At 33.5% G+C, this 19,542-nt stretch overlaps 1 protein-coding gene across 4 annotated transcripts in view; it reads right to left on the reverse strand.

Moving 5' to 3' along the window:
• The window catches only part of LOC102696921 (adenylate cyclase type 2), a 105,848-nt gene that overhangs the window by 60,854 nt on the left and 25,452 nt on the right, over window positions 1-19,542 (reverse strand). For 2 of the 4 annotated variants that reach the window (XM_069195269.1, XM_015357091.2), the window contains exon 3: window positions 9,156-9,317. The exons of 1 other annotated variant lie outside the window; for it this stretch is intronic. In XM_069195269.1, the coding sequence (XP_069051370.1) occupies window positions 9,156-9,317 (162 nt within the window). Of the gene's footprint in view, window positions 1-9,155; window positions 9,318-14,870; window positions 15,015-19,542 lie in introns of those variants that run through there. One more of the 4 variants, XM_015357096.2, reaches the window with a different exon arrangement.

The raw sequence follows: 19,542 nt of genomic DNA on the forward strand, positions 1-19,542 counted from the left end.
AGTTTACCTGGTGGAAAGATCCTCCCCCCCAAAAAATCAAACCTGTCTAATAAGAATTTAAGTGCCAGAAAATTCTGTGATACATTTTACATGTTATTTCTTCTTAACACAATGACAGAACAGATGTATAAATATTTATCAGTATTGCTGTCAAAATACAGTTTACTTTTATCAACCTAAAAGTTTTGCTTGGAGCCATCTTGGAAATATGAGTGCCCCCATAGGAAACAGATGGAAAGTACTAGGGACAGAAAACAGATGAAAGCGAAGGGGACTGTCCAGCTGTCACACACTGCAATGACCTGACAAAAACAGGACTGTGCAGGGGACAACTGAAAGGTCACTGGGGGCCAAGAAAAGGATACTTTGATAAACTGATCCAAAAGCAGTGCCCAGATCCAATTAAAGCACATTTCAAATTACTACTAGTTGTACCTGAAATACTGCTGGGAATTTCCTGTTGTCATTGCAGTTTGAAATTCTGCCACTAAGTGTTTGGTCTTATTAAAGAATGTTTTAAGAATCCTGTGCTTAAAAGTATAAAAAGAGCAAACAAATAATAACCCAGTGATTTGAAAGCATAAACATTAAATATTAAATAGTCTATTAAAGGTTAAACACCTTTAGACTTGAATATAGACCAAAGAAGGCTTTGACGATGTTAAATCATCATGTGGTTTCTGATTTAAGAATCTGTAGCTTTCTCAGAAGAGAACTAATTCTTCCTTAATACTATATATACATTATGCAAAACAGGCATTGTTTTTCAAGCATTATTTACTGTAAGTTGATGTTGATACTATTCAGGTTATATAAGAATCAGCAATTTTTTAATTATGTAAATATTGCCTCGTCCAAAATAAATCTGGAAAGGAAAATTTTTTGCTCCTTCTTAAACAGATATTAACTATGTAAAATAGTTTAGAATTGGAAATCACATTTTTGTTCTATGAAAAAGGAACGTTAAATTTATCAGTAATGTATTCTGCAATACAAAAGTTACAATATTACTTGTGTTAAAAAGATTTTTTACATATTCATGTACTGTAACACAGCAGCAAATTCAAATGTCTTTTGACTTATGGCAATATAAATGCCAAATCTTTGCCATCTTGTTAAGGTCAAAATTATAAATTAGTTTAAAGATACACATTAGACATCTTTGTAACTTCCTATGCAAGGACTCGTTCAGTCAATAAATGTGCCAGTTCTTCAATGATGCTCAATTTTACATGTACTGAAAAAGTAAAGTTTAATTGATTGAACAAGAGAAATGTCAGCTTGCCTACCCATAACGTCCTGACTCTTAAATTGATTAGTGCACACTGTGATTGATGTTCAAAGAACCATTAAAGTACTGAACTAGAAGGATTTACATATATTTTCTTCTCGGTTCTAGTAGGATTTAATTGAAAAAGAAATTAAGGATATAATTAATTTTGCACTTATCTATTAATAACAGTGCATTTGGTTTGTTCACCCATGACTTGCTGAGTGACTGTAATCTGTTCTCTCTTACTTGTGGCTCTTATTAATGTTATGGACAAGGTTATATTAGTTTAAACCTACTGAATGAACTATAACTTTCTAAAGCTACATCTTCTACAAGAAGATTTTTAAATAAATAATGCATGTTAATGTATTCATTGGATCTGAGGTCATATCCACTATTGGGTCATTGGCAAACTAAAATTCTCTTCTCTTCAGAGTCCACTCTTAACAACTTTAAAAAGTACATATGATTATTCTTAGAGATATGTAAAAGAAACACAGGAGGCTGTGATTCTGCTGGAAGTATTATTTTTTCCAGTTAAGAAGTTAATTTGCTAAAACTTGATAAATAAAAGAGAGCAGGTTTATGCATTAATGGTGAGTATTTCAACATGCAGAAGTCCAGTTGAGATCTAGACAGTCACTGACTTCTGCCATGTCACCAGGGTAAATTGGGCTTTACCTGAATTAGTCTGAGCTGGGTTTGACATGCTATCTACAGCAGAAATCTCACCTTCTCCACAAAGCAGAAACATCTGCTGCCGACCACATACTGTAGCTGAATGACAGGGTGGTGTTAATTCAGCTTTTTTCCTGTCCTTCAACTGGCCCTTAGACTTCACATTTTCATTTAACACATTACAAAGAAGTGATGTTAAATATAATTCAGACAGCTTAACAAAACAACAGTGGTATATAATTTATATGATAATTATTGTTTTTTTTTTATAAATGTTTTGCAAACTACCCATTAGTACTTTAATTCATGATAAATTCAGAACAAATAGAATTTTGTAACCACATTTTACAGAGCACGATGTCTCTGACATTTAAAAATGTACAGTTAGGGTATTGTTACATTTCTGTTAAGGCTGTACAACATGGGTGCTCAAAATGCTTCACAAGTACATTAGAATGTGCATTTACATAGTACAGATTCATACAGTATGTGCCGAGATTTAAAGAAATTTTTAACTAATCTTTAAGCCAAGCATGCACAATGTAAAGAATGGAGAACATATGATTTAAAAACATGTAACCATGTTCCGCTCATGCCAAGTTGGCTGGTGAATACCTCTGACCCTCGGACTTTCAATCTTGCACAAAGCAAAATTCCTAATGTTGACATTATAATCAACACCTTTAGCTAGAATATGTCAACAATAAAGTATTTAATCCTGGAACATGTGGCACTTCTTGCTTAAGCTGAGCCTGATTTCATGGAAAGATAAAAAATAATTTCAGCCTCTGTTCCTGGAATGGACTCAAATGCTGATCCACTAATTAAATACAGTAGACATTTAATGCTTCTCTCCAAAGCACTTCAGAGTCTGGGGAGCCAAAGGCAACTCTGTAATGTCTCATCCATTGCGCTTCTAGAAGCTGTTACATGACACACATTTTGGTCGCTAAGAGGGATAAAGCTGAGCTACTGATTATATTATCTATTGTTTTCAGACTACAGTAATCCATCAAATTGCTTTAACCTGCTTAGGTGAATGGGATATTTATCTACTCAAATGTTCTGGTCATTCTATTATATGTGATGGATGAAGAATTAGTCCACGGATGTCATGGAAACTGTGCAAGGCTTCAAGCTAAGGCCTTACCTAAAAACAGCCAATGACTTCAGCAGAAATGTTATAACGTTAACCTTTGATAATGTTGCATGTGACTTTTAAATGTTTAACAGTCATTAACAAATTGCTCACAAGGATTGTTTTGCCTTTTTGAAATTACATAAACATGCATTAAAGCAGCATGTTATTTTTTGTTTTAAATTTGTATTATAATGAACAATAACATTATAAATAATATTTTGATACATTCTTTTTTGCTTTAAGAAAATGAAAATGTGAGAATCAGGTAAGGGATCTCTGACAGTCCCTCAAGATTTGAATATCTTTTGCTGTACTGTAAATAGTTTAAATTAGGAAAATGTATTTGCTGTTGTAATGTTAATAGAACTACAGTAAAAAACATCATACTACCCTGGCTTTACTAATGTTTTTCATTTTAAATCATAAACAATACTAAGGCAAGACTATAGATGGTTCTGTAAATCAAATTCCAAATGAATTAATTAATGGGGTGTTGCTCAGTGATTTGTAAGAAATTTTTAAAAATATTCACTTTAAAGCCTGTGTATACAGAAACACCGATTAAATAGAAAAGTAATTAATGGATTTCTAACAAACTAAATTCTGATTACAGGACACAAGAGGCAACCCTTGCTTTATAGTCCTATATTAATCTAAATTATAATGATCTAATAGGCTTCACAATATTGCTCTGCTTAACACACTGAATAGTCCACAAATATATAATTTATTTTAAATAAAATTACAGTACAATATCTTGAACAAAAACTCAAAGACGAGCCAATATGGACTATGTCGGACTGTGTTGTTTTAAAGGGAAAAGTAAAAGCAACTATTTCTACCATAAATAGTGCGAATAGCAAATTGATTAAATTTTATTTTGAAATACTCAGATGAAAGTTCACTACAGTAAATATAGAAAATCTCACACTTAAATACAAACAAACCTCCTTGTATCCAAAAATATATTTTCATCGTACAACAAGAAAGGTCTGGCTCTATCAGGTGCTTTCAGTTCATCCATCCATTCATTTTCTAACATCTTCATCCAATTCAGGGTTGCAAGGGAGCTGGAACCTATCCCGGCAATCAACTGGGTGCAAGCATGGTACACCCTGAACAGGACCCCAGTTGATTGCAGGGCATGCGGACACATACACACACTCATACCAGGGCCACTTTCACCAAGAAGCCAATTAACCCACCAGTGGACTGTGCAAGGAAACCAGAGCACCTGGTGAAAAGCCGTACAAACATGGGGAGAAGATACAACTCCATGCATACAGCACCCCAGGTTCAGAGTTGAATCCAGGGCCCCACCCTTTAAGGCTGCAATGCTAACCACTACACCACTGTGCTGCCCTGGTACTTTCACTCATTGACATCAACTAAAAATGAATAACAAGATTGCATTTGATTCAGAAAGAAAATAATCATAACACACATTCATTAGAATACTGCTGTAAAATAAAATAACACATGGTACATAATGAAACAATCTTTTTTTTCCCCAACAGGCTGGATTTCTAATCTGTATGCATTACATTACTTGTATTTTTACTAACAAGCAAGGTTGAAAGTTCCTTTTCACTATACCAATATTGTCAGACACTGTAATCCTAAAGGTCTGGCATTTTGTTAACATATGCAATTTACTGAAGTTGATTAGATTTAGAGAGCTAGAAAACAAGATTATAAGCATGATCCAAAATATCAAATCAAATTACCCTTGGTTTAAATAAAAAATCCAGGCATTGCTACAATGCCTGGACATGTTTATTGTAGCTGAGTGGACACGGTGACTGTGTGATTACAGCATGATTCATATCAGTGAAGAGGAGTATAACGTTACAGTTAAGGAGGAGAAATTACTTGTTGGTATTTTTCATTGATTTAACATAGTTTACCGATTTATGACCACTCAGAATAAATGTCTACTGATATACATTAAAAACAGGTTTTACGAACGGGATTCATGCACTTTGGATAGTCAGAAAATGAGATGTGTTCATAGTTAACAAAAGCAAATATTTGTCTAGTCATTCAAACTGTAACTTGACTATCAATTATATTATGGGAGTGAGATTTTTAACAATATTATAGATTACAGTACTAATAAAATAAGATAGGATTGCATACTATTACTAATAATCTACACTTACATAATGCTTTTCTGGACACTCCACTCAAAGTGCTTTTCAAGGGTAATCAGGTAATGGGGATCCCCTCCACCACTATCTGGATGATGCGATGGCAGCCATAGTGCACAAGTACATTCACTACACATCAGATTTCAATAGGGAGGAGATCAGAGCGATAAAGAGATGGGGATTATTAGAATGTCATGACTGGTAAAGGCCAGGAGGAAATTTTTAATTACAGTTTAGGACAACATTAGGATCCACACAGACTGCAGCACCCCCTACTGATGCCACTAACACCTCTTCCAGTAGTGACTAACTTTCCCAGGAGGTCTCTCATCCAGGTACTGGCCAAGATCACACCTGCTGAGCTTCAGTGGGTTGTCAGTTGTGAGTTTCAGGATGATATAGCTGGTGGCAATGGCATAAAATGGTAAAATAGCAATGAATAAAAGAAAAATAATAGTCCATTATCTGAAATTCTGCATTTTCTGGAAATTCTGAAAAATCTTAACAATACAGAAGTAATGCAGATATTGTTATCTTTCATGTTAACACTGCAAAAATCCTAATGTTTTATTGAAAATATGGAAGGTTTACATACTCTAAATTTAAAGGTTCACAATAGTTTTGTTTTAACTTCACTACTTGATTGACTCACTTTCCTATAGAAAATGTCTGCAAAGCAGTATGTTTACTTTTACTAGGCTCTGTTTCTGATTTCATTGAAAAATAAAATGGACTGACAGCTTTGTACAAAAATAAATAAACTGTACATAATGTTCAATTCCCTTTTTTATTAAAGTACTGTTCTCAGGCCTAGTTGAAGTGGAAATGTGGAAAATTGTGCCACAAAACATTACACATCTACAAAAGTTCACCAACAAAATTAATTGGTTAAAAAAAATACAAAACATACTTTATCTAATTATCCCTTCTAAAATGATGGCGAAATACTCCATTGAAACATCTGCATAAATATTGAACTAATATCACCATTTCTGTTATAATTTACCAAAGCGATTAAATACGTCAATTTTCACAAAAAATTCACTTTTAATTTTGCAGACCTAGTTACCTAAATTACAGGTTAGACTATAAATTATGATGACATATAGACTGGTACTTTTATTTTGAAACAGTTCTCTCTCAAAGCATTCAAGGTATAAAATAAATCAGACACTTCTATGATCCAAGTTCACTGCAAACAATCTCTAGTAAATGTGTGCAGTGTCTGAAGCTGCCCATTATTCGTGTGGCTTCTGCACCTGTCCTCTCCACAAGCTGTAGAGGCTTCCAACCGGTTCCTTAATTATCTGCCTGAATTAAGGGATGCCCACAACTAAAAGGTCTGCTGTGAAGAAAGTCAAACAATAGCTAGTCAGGTAATCATTCAAAGAACGTGTTCAGCAATATTTTATCACAATAAAGAGATTATTGTGATGTCTCTAAATGTTTTATGAGATACTTTTATCAATCGAAAGTAGACAACCGGAGCTTCACAAACCCGTTTACAGAACCAAAATACACCAAGGCAATCAATCAATCAATAACCCTGGAAAACATGACAGCAGAAGCCAACGCCGGCAAAAAGTTATATATCCCATGTTTTTACCTAGTTCAGGGCATCTGTAAGACCAGAAATATATCCACAAAACACCAACCTTACCCATCTCCAGATTAAACAATCATCAGTTTTGGAGCCTTAAAAAAACTAGTAGTTTACTCAGGGTTATTCATTTATAACTCCTGAGCAGACTCGAGTGAACGGAGGGTTTAAATAGTGAAGGAAGGGGTGTGGAATGGAAATTAGATATTTAAACATGTTCTTAATTTGTGATATATTCAGACCTCTGATGCTTACATTTTATACAAATCAATTTTTATCATACATTGTTCAGTATTTTGATCCACTACCTTACAGGTAGTGATTGAAAGAATAATTCTTAAAATACAGTAAGCAAGCAATCAAGTTGCAGTCAAAGCATTTTATTTCCAACCTCTTCCAACTGAATAGGAGCTTCAATTGGACCTGTGTAAAGCACAACTTAATGTAACCTGTAGCTTGAATTGAGCAGATTTTCCATGAAAAAAATAGTTTATTTTGAATTACAAATTCAAAATTTGAAAGTATTGAGCAAAAACAGTGGTTGTTGCAAGTTTTAAATATAGGATCTGTAAATTCTGAATTATGAAATATATATTTCTATGTAACTTTTTCATTGTCACACAACCTCTTTTGCTTTATTTCTACAACTAAATTTTAACATCTCAAACATCAATCATAATGCTTGTTTTTGTTGCTTACGAATGAACTGATTTAATAAGACAAAAATAAAACTGTAAGGCTTATCGCCTTGGAGAAGCTGTGTTTTTATGCTCCTTATTTGCATTTACAGAGCTCAGGTACATAATTGCAGTTTATTTATTTAATAAAACCTCAGAGGACTCATGCCCTAACTGCAACACTACTACATGTGCAAGGGAGTGTTAAACAATCTGGAATTAACCAGCTGTTTTAAAATCTATACAGAAGTGTGTCACGTCACTGTAATTTCAACCACTACATAGATTATTCATTATTCATAATTATGAACAATTTCTTATTAATTGCTTCAGAAGACAACTCAGTTTAACTCAGTAATGGGTTATAATGAAATATAATTTAACAAGCAATAGATCACCTGCTCGCTTAAAGCTAAGGTTTCAGAGGATATTGCCAAGAAGATCCAGGAGGTTATGTAAACAATGTGATATTTACTGCTAAAGTAATGGAAATATATGGTTCTATGATTTTAAAATATGCTACTATCCACAAAACATGACTTTTTTGTAAGTTTTTAATGATTTGGGTTATCCATACTCCTTTTCCAGGTCTAATGAGCTACAGTATGTACACACATCATAGCTGCACCTTATCACATTCTCAAGATAATTGCAAGAACTTGACATTTCTGACTCATATAAAATAGTACCAATATTTCCTGTATTTGGCTCCATTCTCCACCTTCCAACCTACAAAAATTTAATACAATGATAAAATCAGATGTTCTATTGGAAAAGGGGAGACTTCGGTCTATTTTCAATATAAACAAACTCTCACCAATGTTTCAAACAAATACCAAAGCCAGAAGCAATGAGATCAAAATCCGGTTAATATCACATTATACTAAAGTTACTCTTTAGTTTCCCTATTATTCACATCCACAGAAGTGACCTGTAAGCAATGCTGTATTGGGTTTTGAAAAAGAAATATCCCTATTTCAGGGTGTCATGCGTTTTATATTTTTAAATCAAAAAAGGAAAATATATTTGTATTTATTATTGAACTCATAATCATCCTATAATACCTTATTAAATCACATGTCAATCCCTGATCTCTTTTCACATAAAGCATCTACTGTAGATCATCCACAATTTGAAATTCCTGTACAGTGTATCCATGTGTCTTATTTATAGAATTCGAATAAATTAAAATTCCCTGTATGGTCTTACATTCACATATTAGAAAATGTCTGAATGTGCCATTAAAAGGTATTAGGTTGGTATGTGCATTATCCAAAGAATATAATAAATAGCATTCAAAGAAATGTAGTTCAAGGCTTGCAAAAATAGTAAATTGATCATTGATCCTTGACTCAATAACTTTATCTAAGGTCACCAGCATTTTAGAACCCATAATATTTTTTATGAAGTACAAAATATGTTTAACACTTCCTTATCATGAATTACACAACGAAAGCATTATTCAAATACTTTTTGTTTGTACAAAGAGATACTTGTTGGAACAACTTGATTGAGAACCTCTCAAATGCATCTTTCTCACTTCTCAATCATTAAATGTCAGATCTGCCTATGCTTTTGCTACAGTCATTGTCAGAATTCATAGTCATAGAGCAAAAAAGCTTTAATGGGCACTAACCTGCCATACCAAGTGTTCCATCAGAACAGAGGTTGTTGACAGGCAGATACTTAGTACAATGGTGTGGGAGGAGGAGGTCAGCACACTGGCAATTACAGCATCCCGCATAGAGAAGGGTAGCATGGTGTACACCACAAATATAATAAACAAGAAGAAGGAGACCTGAAAAGAAAACAATGACAAAATTGTACATACAAAACCTTGGAATTGTAAGCAGTAAAATAATGAATTTTCCACCTGCAAAGCTTTAATAAAACATTGATCTCGGATATAGTAAAGTTTGTTATAACTGAGATTGTAGAAATTGGGTCTTTTCCCCATGTGTATCAAATAAAGTTCAAAACAGTGTATTGAATGCTATGTGGTAAAATGGTCTACACATAGGAAAGGGTGGATTTATGATTTTTTGGTTCTTCTAATTCAATCATTATCACACATTATGGAGCACAAGGCTCAAGTCATACACTCCCATTTTGTTAGGTCTCAATATAATATTGCAATATTATATTTTTATTACAGATCATACAGTACTGTACATACTGTATTTTAACTGACAGTCAATGTTTTCACTAAAGTGTACTTCAAGATTCTAGTCTGTAAAAAGCAATCCCAAATCTGTATTGAATTCCTAAATTATGTATAATAAGTGTACTTAGAATGTGTTCAGTGAATTGCATCCCAATATTCAGCTTTAAATTAATGGACCTCTGACTGTATTAAAACTCAATTATTAATTATGATTAAATTAACTTATTAATTTATTCAATCTTTTTTGTTGAAGCCCCCCAGATGTGACATATCTTACCTATACTGTAAATATCAATTTATAATGTATGTGCTGCCAGAAACTTTTATCACAAGATTAATCACACGTGCTTATGCTAAAACAATATACGTTGTAGTTTAATGTATATGACCTGAAAAAAATACATTTTACATTCTGCGGCACATACCCAGTGTTACTGTTCTGGAGCACAAGTAGATAAACTGTTCAATAACAATGTATTCTTTCCTTTCCTGGACTACAATAATACAGATTAATTGCATTTCTAATAGAATTTAAGAACATTTGTGGCTTGACAGGTATAAGAGAACAAATCACAGAATAAACACATTGAATAATGAGATTTTGGACTAAAAAACACTTAAACTGTCAAAGATTACAAAGCGTTAGCACAAATGAAATGAGTTTAGGAAATTGAACAATATTTTATGCAAGAAACAGTAGAGCTGTGATTAAAACAATAACGGGTTTTCCTTCATTTCTTGGGTCAATTTTAAGTGAGCCCTACAATCATTTTGACAAACTACCTCTTGATTTTTTTTGTCAAATAATTTAGACACAAACTAATTAAAAATATGTATTTTTCTACTGTTTAGTTATTAATTTTAGTTATTAACCTTAAATAGAAAGTAAACCTGTTCTTTCTTAAATCAATTTATAACAATCAAACACAGCTAAGATTACAAAGTTTATTCATTAGAATGTTTAGAAGAATAAGATAGTTATGCAATAATATATAAGTAGAACACATGAAACAGTTTACCGACATACCAAGTAGATAGATACGTAGATAGATAATACTTTATTAATCCCTTAGGGAAATTGATTAAAAAAAAAACAGACGTCACCAAGGGGGCACCCAGATACGAACAATCCAACTTTTAAACAGCTTTGAACGCATTTGAAGCCTATGCCAGACATGTTCATTGGAAATTGGGAAGTGTTATCCAGAACCAGCTATACTTTTTGATTTTACAGGCCTAAGGACCATGTTAGGACATAAGTATTAGATTTCGAAAGGAAAACTACATTTAATTTTAGAACAGTAAGAGATTGAGTTTATAGAAAATGCAAAGCAATGTGAAGCTTTTGGAAAACACTGTTATGTGATTTAATCTAGTTGCTTCCACAAAAGTTCTTGCCTAGATACTGTAATTAGCATCATAGGCACTCTCCAGTTTCATCAATAGAAAATAAACACATTCAACAAAAACATGACTGGCCTTTAAAAATTTAAGACAAAACCAGTTCTTGGCAGATACTGTATACCTTTGCTGATGGACCAGATACATATAAATAGAAATATTATATATATATATTTAAATAGACCACTGCTCAATTAAAGAATATCCTTATGAAATATTTGGTACTGAATTTGAATATCACTGCTTTAGTAATTACTACATGAAATAATTAAAGTAAGTTGCTCAAGATTGTTGTATTTTTTAACAGAAAATTATTTCAGTTTTCATTCAGTCAACAATATTATTAAAATAATTTCAAATAAGTCTATTTTTAGTCACGGTAAGAGAACCCCTTAGGCAAAACTATTTAAGGAAAAAAAAATGTTGCAATGTTTTCCAGATGAATCTTGGCCAGTTCTCAAAAAAACACTATCACATCTCATCTAGAGCATTTGAATTTTGCTTTGTAACACTATCAACATTTCATTGCCTCGGATTTTCATTTATGACAACAACAAATTGTTGACCAACCCGGAATAAAACTGAAAATGAAACCCCAACCCTGAATAATTAATATAGATGAGTTATTACCATATACCATAAAGGGCTGCACTATTTGCAAATGGAAAAAAATTGCACTATATAAACTTCAGGAAATGGTTATAGAGCATTCTGGATAAAACAAGAAATTAGAGCAACGTGTTAAATAAATCACTAACCACACTTAAGTAACAAATTTCTTTGTCTCCTTTAGAGCAATAAAACTATAGCTGAACAAGATCGTACTGCCATGCTATAAATGCACAGAGGGCCTAAAGCACTGTAGATAATGCTATGTATTTTTCTTAACAAATATGAATTGCAAAGTGATGGAAAGAGCAGCCTTAGTAGCATAATATATATATACTGTAAATATAACGCTCCATGGCAGACTAAAGTGCTTTTTTGGTATGTAGCCATAAACCTTTGGGCCTGCACTTCTGATGAGTAATAATAATAAAAATAATAATAATAATAATACTAATAATAATTGCTTACACTTATATAGCGCTTTTCTGGACACTCCACTCAAAGCGCTTTACAGGTAATGGGGACTCCCCTCCACCACCACCAACGTGCAGCATCCACCTGGATGATGCAACTGCAGCCATAGTGCACCAGAACGCTCCCCACACATCAGCTATCAGTGGAGAGGAGAGCAGAGTAATGTAGCCAATTCATAGAGTACCTTTTTCAGGCATTCTGCTAAGCAAATTATATGTATATGAATTCAATTAACAACTCTGAGGGTATCAGATGCACATACTGTATTACAATCACATAGCATTAGATGAAATAAACATATATATATTTTAAATATGCACATAAGTGGGAAAAAAATAAAATGTACTGTACAGCATACACAAGTACAGCAATGTCTAGTAGAAATGTCTTATTTTGTTTGAAGTGCATAATATCAAAATAAAAATAGAGGGATGTTTAACAAATTGCACTTAAATCAAGATATGAAATATTTCAACACAAATTTACCTTTCTGGCTTGTAAACAGGTGACTATTTTAAGTAAAAAGAAAGAGACACCCAAAGCATTTCATGTTTTACACAAGAGAGACCATAACCAAATTCTACCTAGCCACAAAGACCTAAGGTAAATGGGATAGACCATATAAGGCCTAATTTAAATGTTTTTTATTTCATTTTATGACACTCCCAAACAATATTAAATTTGTATTTCACTATTCCTTTGCATTATCAAGACAGTGATGTCAACAATATTCATGGGCCAGTTGTCTCCTCTGCACAAGGGCAAGGGCATTCCTACACTAAGCTGGTTCATTGTTCAGATGTGAAAATTGGTTTGGGGTATTCCTCACAAAAAACTATTTTCCCTATCATCAATGAATTATTCACACAGTCGTATAAAACTTTGAAATTCAAAAGTAAAAAAAATGGAAAACCCAAAAATCTTTAAAAAGTAAAAAAGCTTTAAAAAGCATTTTATATCAATCTTTTTCTTGTGACCATGTTGCTTTAAGAGAAGAGAATACATTTATGATTTGTATTTTGAAGCATATTTTGGCATTGTGGAATTTGAACTGTTTTTAAATTATAAACCAGATTCAAAAACATCACAATAGGACTCAATACCTCCAATATTTTTTGTCTTTTTGAACATTTCTGCTTCCCTGTTCATGACTTTATGCTTTGTTTTAACTGCCAATGTCGTTTTGCACAAGGAAGCAGCTTCACATCAATTAACAGATGTAAACACTCAATTCATCTATAGTTAAACAGGTTCTAACCTTCACCAGTTGATCACGAAGTATTAAGATGCATGTGTGCAGTTAGGGATGTGGAAAAAGCAAGAACTCAGATTCTCACAACGGAAGCAGCTGTGTGTGCACTGCTCACAACTTTTGATCTGCACACACTTTTACACAACTAGAGAAAGTCAGGTCTACTGTTCTATATACTGTACCTGGAAAAACAATCAAACTAAAAATCAAAGAAATGTAGTTATGGACCCACAACCAAAGATAACATGTCAAACATGACTCATTCAATTCAGATCAGCAGGTCTGAAAAAGATCATCCCAGATACAAATGACAGTTTATCATCACGTAAAGCCTTTTGATCTGTGTCACAAAACCTACCCTTTGTAGGATCTTCCCGAGAGCCTGCACACACAGAAACACACAATAGCCAAGAAAAGAGAAGCACAGAATGCTTTAATGCATGCCTTTTTTCATTAATAGAACAAAATAGTAGCACCACCCATGCACACCCTTTATATTTAAACAAAGCTTAACCGCACCCATGTGAAAATAATTACCTAATTAATTCCCATTACAACTATTTACAAAGATTAGAGGTTGTATAGCAGCCTCTTATGGCAAGTTGGCTGGACCTGCGACTCTTTGTAGCTATGCCTTACACAATCTAATTTATTGCTTATATTGTTCAGGTTTAAATTATACTCATATCATTAAAAACTATATTTTCCATGTGTGAATTATTTCAGTATAAAATTACATTAATTAATGATAAATATTCTTTGTATCACTTTTAATATCAATAATGAATGTGAAAATTGATCAACATTAAAAAAATATAAAGTTTTTTCAGGTGGTATTTATTACTACTTGTATTAGTTATAACTGATAGATAGCTTATCACTCTGAGTATCAGCTCTAAATATCTAAAATAAAACCTTTGTACTTTGTACCTTAGGTTTCTATCCATGATATCTTAAGTGCTAGTATGTTAGCCTAAACCATTTAATACATTTCCTATAATGTAACCTAACAAGAATTAAACAAAACTGAAACAGTGTTTCAGTCCACTTGTTCTTGTGGTTTATGTTTTCTCATACAGGACATATACAGTAAGTGAAACAAAATAATAAATCTTGATCGTTTTCACAATGCAGCAACAGATAATTTCTTCTACAAATGACTAATATCTACAACATCTGTGGGTTAAGACAAAGAAAAAACATTTTAAGCATGCATGAGTTGAACTAACAGACACATTTGCAGTAGATCTGGTAGATCTACATTCTGTATGTTATTGCATCTGTACTGTATGTAGCCTGAATGCCAGCAATTAAGATTCAACTTTTTATTGAAAAACAATCATTGATGTTTAATGTTCTGAAATATAAACCATATATTCACTGGAATATAAACTACTTTATGAAAGCATGCTGAAAGTCGAATCAATTTCTAAAATGGAGAGACTACATACTAGTGTGATAGTGTCGGGTTATCGAGTACCGCCTGAGCGCTGGCAGAGCACTTCTTATCCTTAACCAGGTAGTGAGCGGTGTGTTGGTGTGTAGTCGTAAGGCGAGCCATCTTCGTTATATACAATACGGGTTTTTTGCCTTAAAGTGCAAGCATAATCCTTCCGTAGCTATTTCGCTATTGTTCCTGTTCTAAGCTTGAACAACGTCTGCGAGCTCGGGGAGATCTTAAATAGCAAACCTGATGAGCCTCAGGTGCGGAAGCTGCGCATTCCCACGTGCCACTGTCACAGTATGCATTAACACCACTTCTCACAGAAAAAGTGTGGCCACGTTTTTTGCATACATACTGTACAGATGAAACTGCAAGTGTATTGTTTCTGACATCACAGTACAATCTTTAGGATGACACTATATCTGTAGATTTATCTGAAATTATGGATTGGATAATACAGTATACACAGTGGTAGAGTACGATACATACTGATGTAAAGATAACAAAGGATAAGTTTAAAGTAACATACAAATAGAACGTGCCATGAAGAATGATTTGTCTTCCTTCTTTGTTTACACCAGTACAATCCAACGCTAATAAATGAATTACGTGACAGAGAAAATTGAGAAAATGGAGATAGAAAAAATACAGTAAAAAATGTAGAGCTAAAAATGAATTATTATGCACTAAAACCAGAATAAATGCACTGCTTTCAAAGGTGTGAGAGTTACAAGTAAATACAGCAAGTGACCCTATCACTCACTAAGTGCCTATGCTTCAGTCCGGTTTTGAGCTGTAATTTGTGCTACATCAGGTATTGTTTCTTAACTATGATTACTGAAAGCTCTAAAAAATGCACTGTTAAGGCTTCTGGTTTCTTTAACCAGTTACCTAGCCCAAATATGCTGCTTGTCATGATCGTAAGCCCCTCCTCTTAAGGACGCTCCGGCTCTTTCTTGTTTCTCTTGATTTTTTTGCACCTGCCCCCTGTTCCAGCCCCTCCCTACAAAAGCCAGACGCTCCCACCATTCAAGGTTCAGCTCTGGGAGAGGCAAGCCCCTTGACGGGTCCGGGGCTTGGAGCGCTTGGCCCCGTTACCCCCTTTTTATTCCCCCGACCCTTCGCCGGATCCCACTCCGGCTTTTAACTCCTGTCATGGATGGATAGATTACCCGGCTCTGGACTTTTGCTCACCCTGGATTCGGACTGCTTTGCCTTGGCCACGCCGCCTCCGAGCAACAGTGCACTGTCGACACGCCCCCCTGTTCTTCTTTCATCCCCGATCCTTCTCTTCTTTCCCGTGTTTTTCACTCCCTGCCGTCTGCATAGGGTCCCGAAAAACGCTTCGTGATACTGCTTGCATTTAATTTTTGCTTTACACGAGGATTGTCTGTTATGTTACCTACATTTTGTTTTACTGAAAAATTCAGGGATGCTTTCACCACATCCCTAAGTGTACTGAACTGTGATTCACAAAATAGGTTCTAAAAAAAAGATTGGATGTATTTAAAAAGTATATGTTATAAAGATATTTTTATGCTTGACAAATGACTTTTTTTAAAAAAAAAGGGAGTTAGGGGGAAAAAAAAGTGGTGTTTTGTGTGCCTTAGGAAGGATACATATATAAATAAATTATTTTAGTCATTATTGAAAACCAACTGTTGGTTCACATTTCTCAGGCAACATTGTTTTTAAAATCTGAATAAGTCTGAATATTGAAATAGCAGGCTGTTATTCCATGTATTCTGAAAACTGGTTTAACATAGCATGCTTTGTCTTCAACATGACTGGGATGGAGCACTAGGAAGAGTATGCTTGCTATGCTATAAGAAAAGGTATATTTTTAAATTAATTGTCCCATCCTAATATATTAAATATTATATATAATAGAAAAATAATATATTAAACTGATTAAAAATAGAATGGGGGTTGTTTATTAAAATAGTTTTGTTACTAACAGAACTTAATTCTCATATTAAACAAAAAGGGAACGATATAAATTATTTCAGTTTAATTAAGGAGAAATTTATTCAATGTGTCCTTAAGGGACATGCAGAAACAATCTCTCAACCTCAGTTTCTTTAGTATGGGTGTGGCCATTACAAATAAGACCCCCAAAAATATTACTCTATATTTCACAACATTATATTCATAATAATGTAAGTGATAACTATTTTGAAGCAGGCATTTTTCTCTTGTATTTTTTATTCTGTAGTATTTAAATTCTGCTGTATTTGGCTTTCTGTATCATGTATTCATGATACAGAAAGCCAGCCATATTCAAACAAACACATTCAAAAGTCTTAATATTTATGAAGTAAATATTTGCCTTTATTCTTTTCACCTATGTGCCAAACAGTCTTCTTCAAATTATCTACACAGCTCTGTTTGGCAGCACTTAAGTGCCACAGGCACAAGTTTTCAAGATTTGATTTCCACAAATAACTGCAGCAACACAGCACCTGTGTTCTGATTCCTCAGAATCAATTATGTCAATCAACTTTGATCATTGACTGAATACACTGCATGAGAGTAAAGGTTTTTACAAAAACAGAAAATAAGCTAATTTATTAATGCTAATTGAATTTTTCCCCCCTAAAGTTATGACATTCAGAAATATAAATATATTTCTACCAATAGCATGGTACTAAAAGACTAAAGATCATCAACACTTTGAAAAATAATTGATTGAAAATCAAGCAAAAAATGTGTTTGTGGTGATATCAACTGCCTTATTTCTTAGAATAACAAAGTGTTAGGTATTGAATAAGGTTACTGCAGTTTGACGTAGAAGTAATAAATAACAGCATACCAATGATTGACAATTAACAATCTCAAGACTAAAGGTGGTGTTGAAGAGTAACATGAAATTCAAAAAGTCCAAAAATGTATTTCTTATAAAAAAGAATTGTGTTGTGCAGCATTCAAGATAACTGTGCAAATCAAAGCCCTATAATCTAGAACATTCTTTTTAGGTAACTGTGTAACAGTTATTTTTGAATCCTACTTCTCTCTGTATAATTTATGCATGAAAACATATTTTTGAAACACCAGCTCACAAGCACATATTTGCAGATGTTGGCCAGCAGCCATATCTGGAAAGCCACTGAAGCTAAACAGGTATGAACCTGGCCAGTACCTGGATGGGAGAAATCCTGGTAAAAACTAATGTTGCTGCTGAAAGTGGTGTTAGTGGGGCCAGTAAGGGAGACTCACCCTGTGGTCTGTGTGGGTCCTTATAGCCCAGTATACATACACATGCATCTTATTACATTTGCTGAATGGCACACTCCCTCCTCTGAGAATCTTAACACATTTTGTTACCTTATCAAAAAGAACTGAGAATATAACCCTGGGACAATTCTTAATGTTTTTTTTTTCCGAATTGTGCATTTAATTGTATTTGGAGTTAAATGTTTTAAAAACAAAATAATTATTTATTTTAAAAATCATGTAGCCCTCTCCAACATACTGTAATAAATCAGATTGTAGAGGTTGTCAGTCATGACAAGGATTTGGGCATGGTCATAGTTAAGATTGGACAAATGTTGTGAGATCTTTTCTGTAAAATACTTAACCTTTACTTCTAAGCAAATAAAGTTTTTATAAAGTGGACAAAACCATTTCAGCACTTTCCATAATTCTTTCTTATAAAGTACTGTTTTATCTGTGCATATGTTGGGGGAAGTCATTTTGGGTATATTGGATCAACCTGAAAGCAATAATTTGAAAGAAGGCTAACTGCAGTATGGTGTGACTGGCACACTCCCTCCAGAGAATCTGCCTTCCTCCCATCTGTGAGATACCTCTGTGTTCCAAGGTGTAAGTGAAGGAGATCTAGGAAATAATTTTTCTACTCAGCAATTTCAGTTTTGAATAATGTAAAATAATTATGTCTTTTATTTTAAGAAAATATGTTCCTAAACTACAGTATTGTTTGTCTTGACCACTTTGTTGGTGCTGCTATGTTCTATCTTCGAGTTGTACTCTACCTTAAAACTAATTTTGCCCAAACAATTAATAGTAAAGATTTGATTTAATTTCATTAAAATAATTTAGTTCTCTGATTGAGAATGAGAGGTGAAAATAAGCATTGCGTCTTTAAAACATTGATTTGAAATAAAAAGTAATATTACTGCAAATTAAATTTAAAACTGATTTCCCCCCAAAATTCAGTCTTGCAATTAAATACTGGAAAATCCAGGCTGTGAGTCAATAAATTAAGTTAATCAGTTGAACAAACTATGCATTCACATACATGTTTCATGATACAGAAAGCCAGCTTTATAGTATAAAATAGTATGATCTTTCACAGTTTATCAATATTACAGCCAAGACAAGTGGAAAATTAATTTTCCTGGAAATCCCATTAATGTCTTATGAGTGGGTGTCTTTACAAGGCAGGAGGCTCTAACACCATTACAAAAATGTGTATGTTTATATTAGATTTTTCTATCCAAAGAACACATTTATCATCAAAACAACAACACTGATAGACGTAAAATTAATTCTGTATCACAATCTTGCCAATTCATGACTCACATTTCACAGTGAGCCCCTTGGCAGAAACTGTTAGATCTTTCAATGACATTCATGACCCAGCAGCCAAACTGTCTCCATGAAAATTACTTCCTCCTGCAAAGAATCCACTTCCCTCTATCATTTTACTTGGACTTACT

This window comes from Lepisosteus oculatus, chromosome 10 (assembly GCF_040954835.1).
Source record: "Lepisosteus oculatus isolate fLepOcu1 chromosome 10, fLepOcu1.hap2, whole genome shotgun sequence".
Lineage (NCBI taxonomy): Eukaryota > Metazoa > Chordata > Actinopteri > Semionotiformes > Lepisosteidae > Lepisosteus > Lepisosteus oculatus.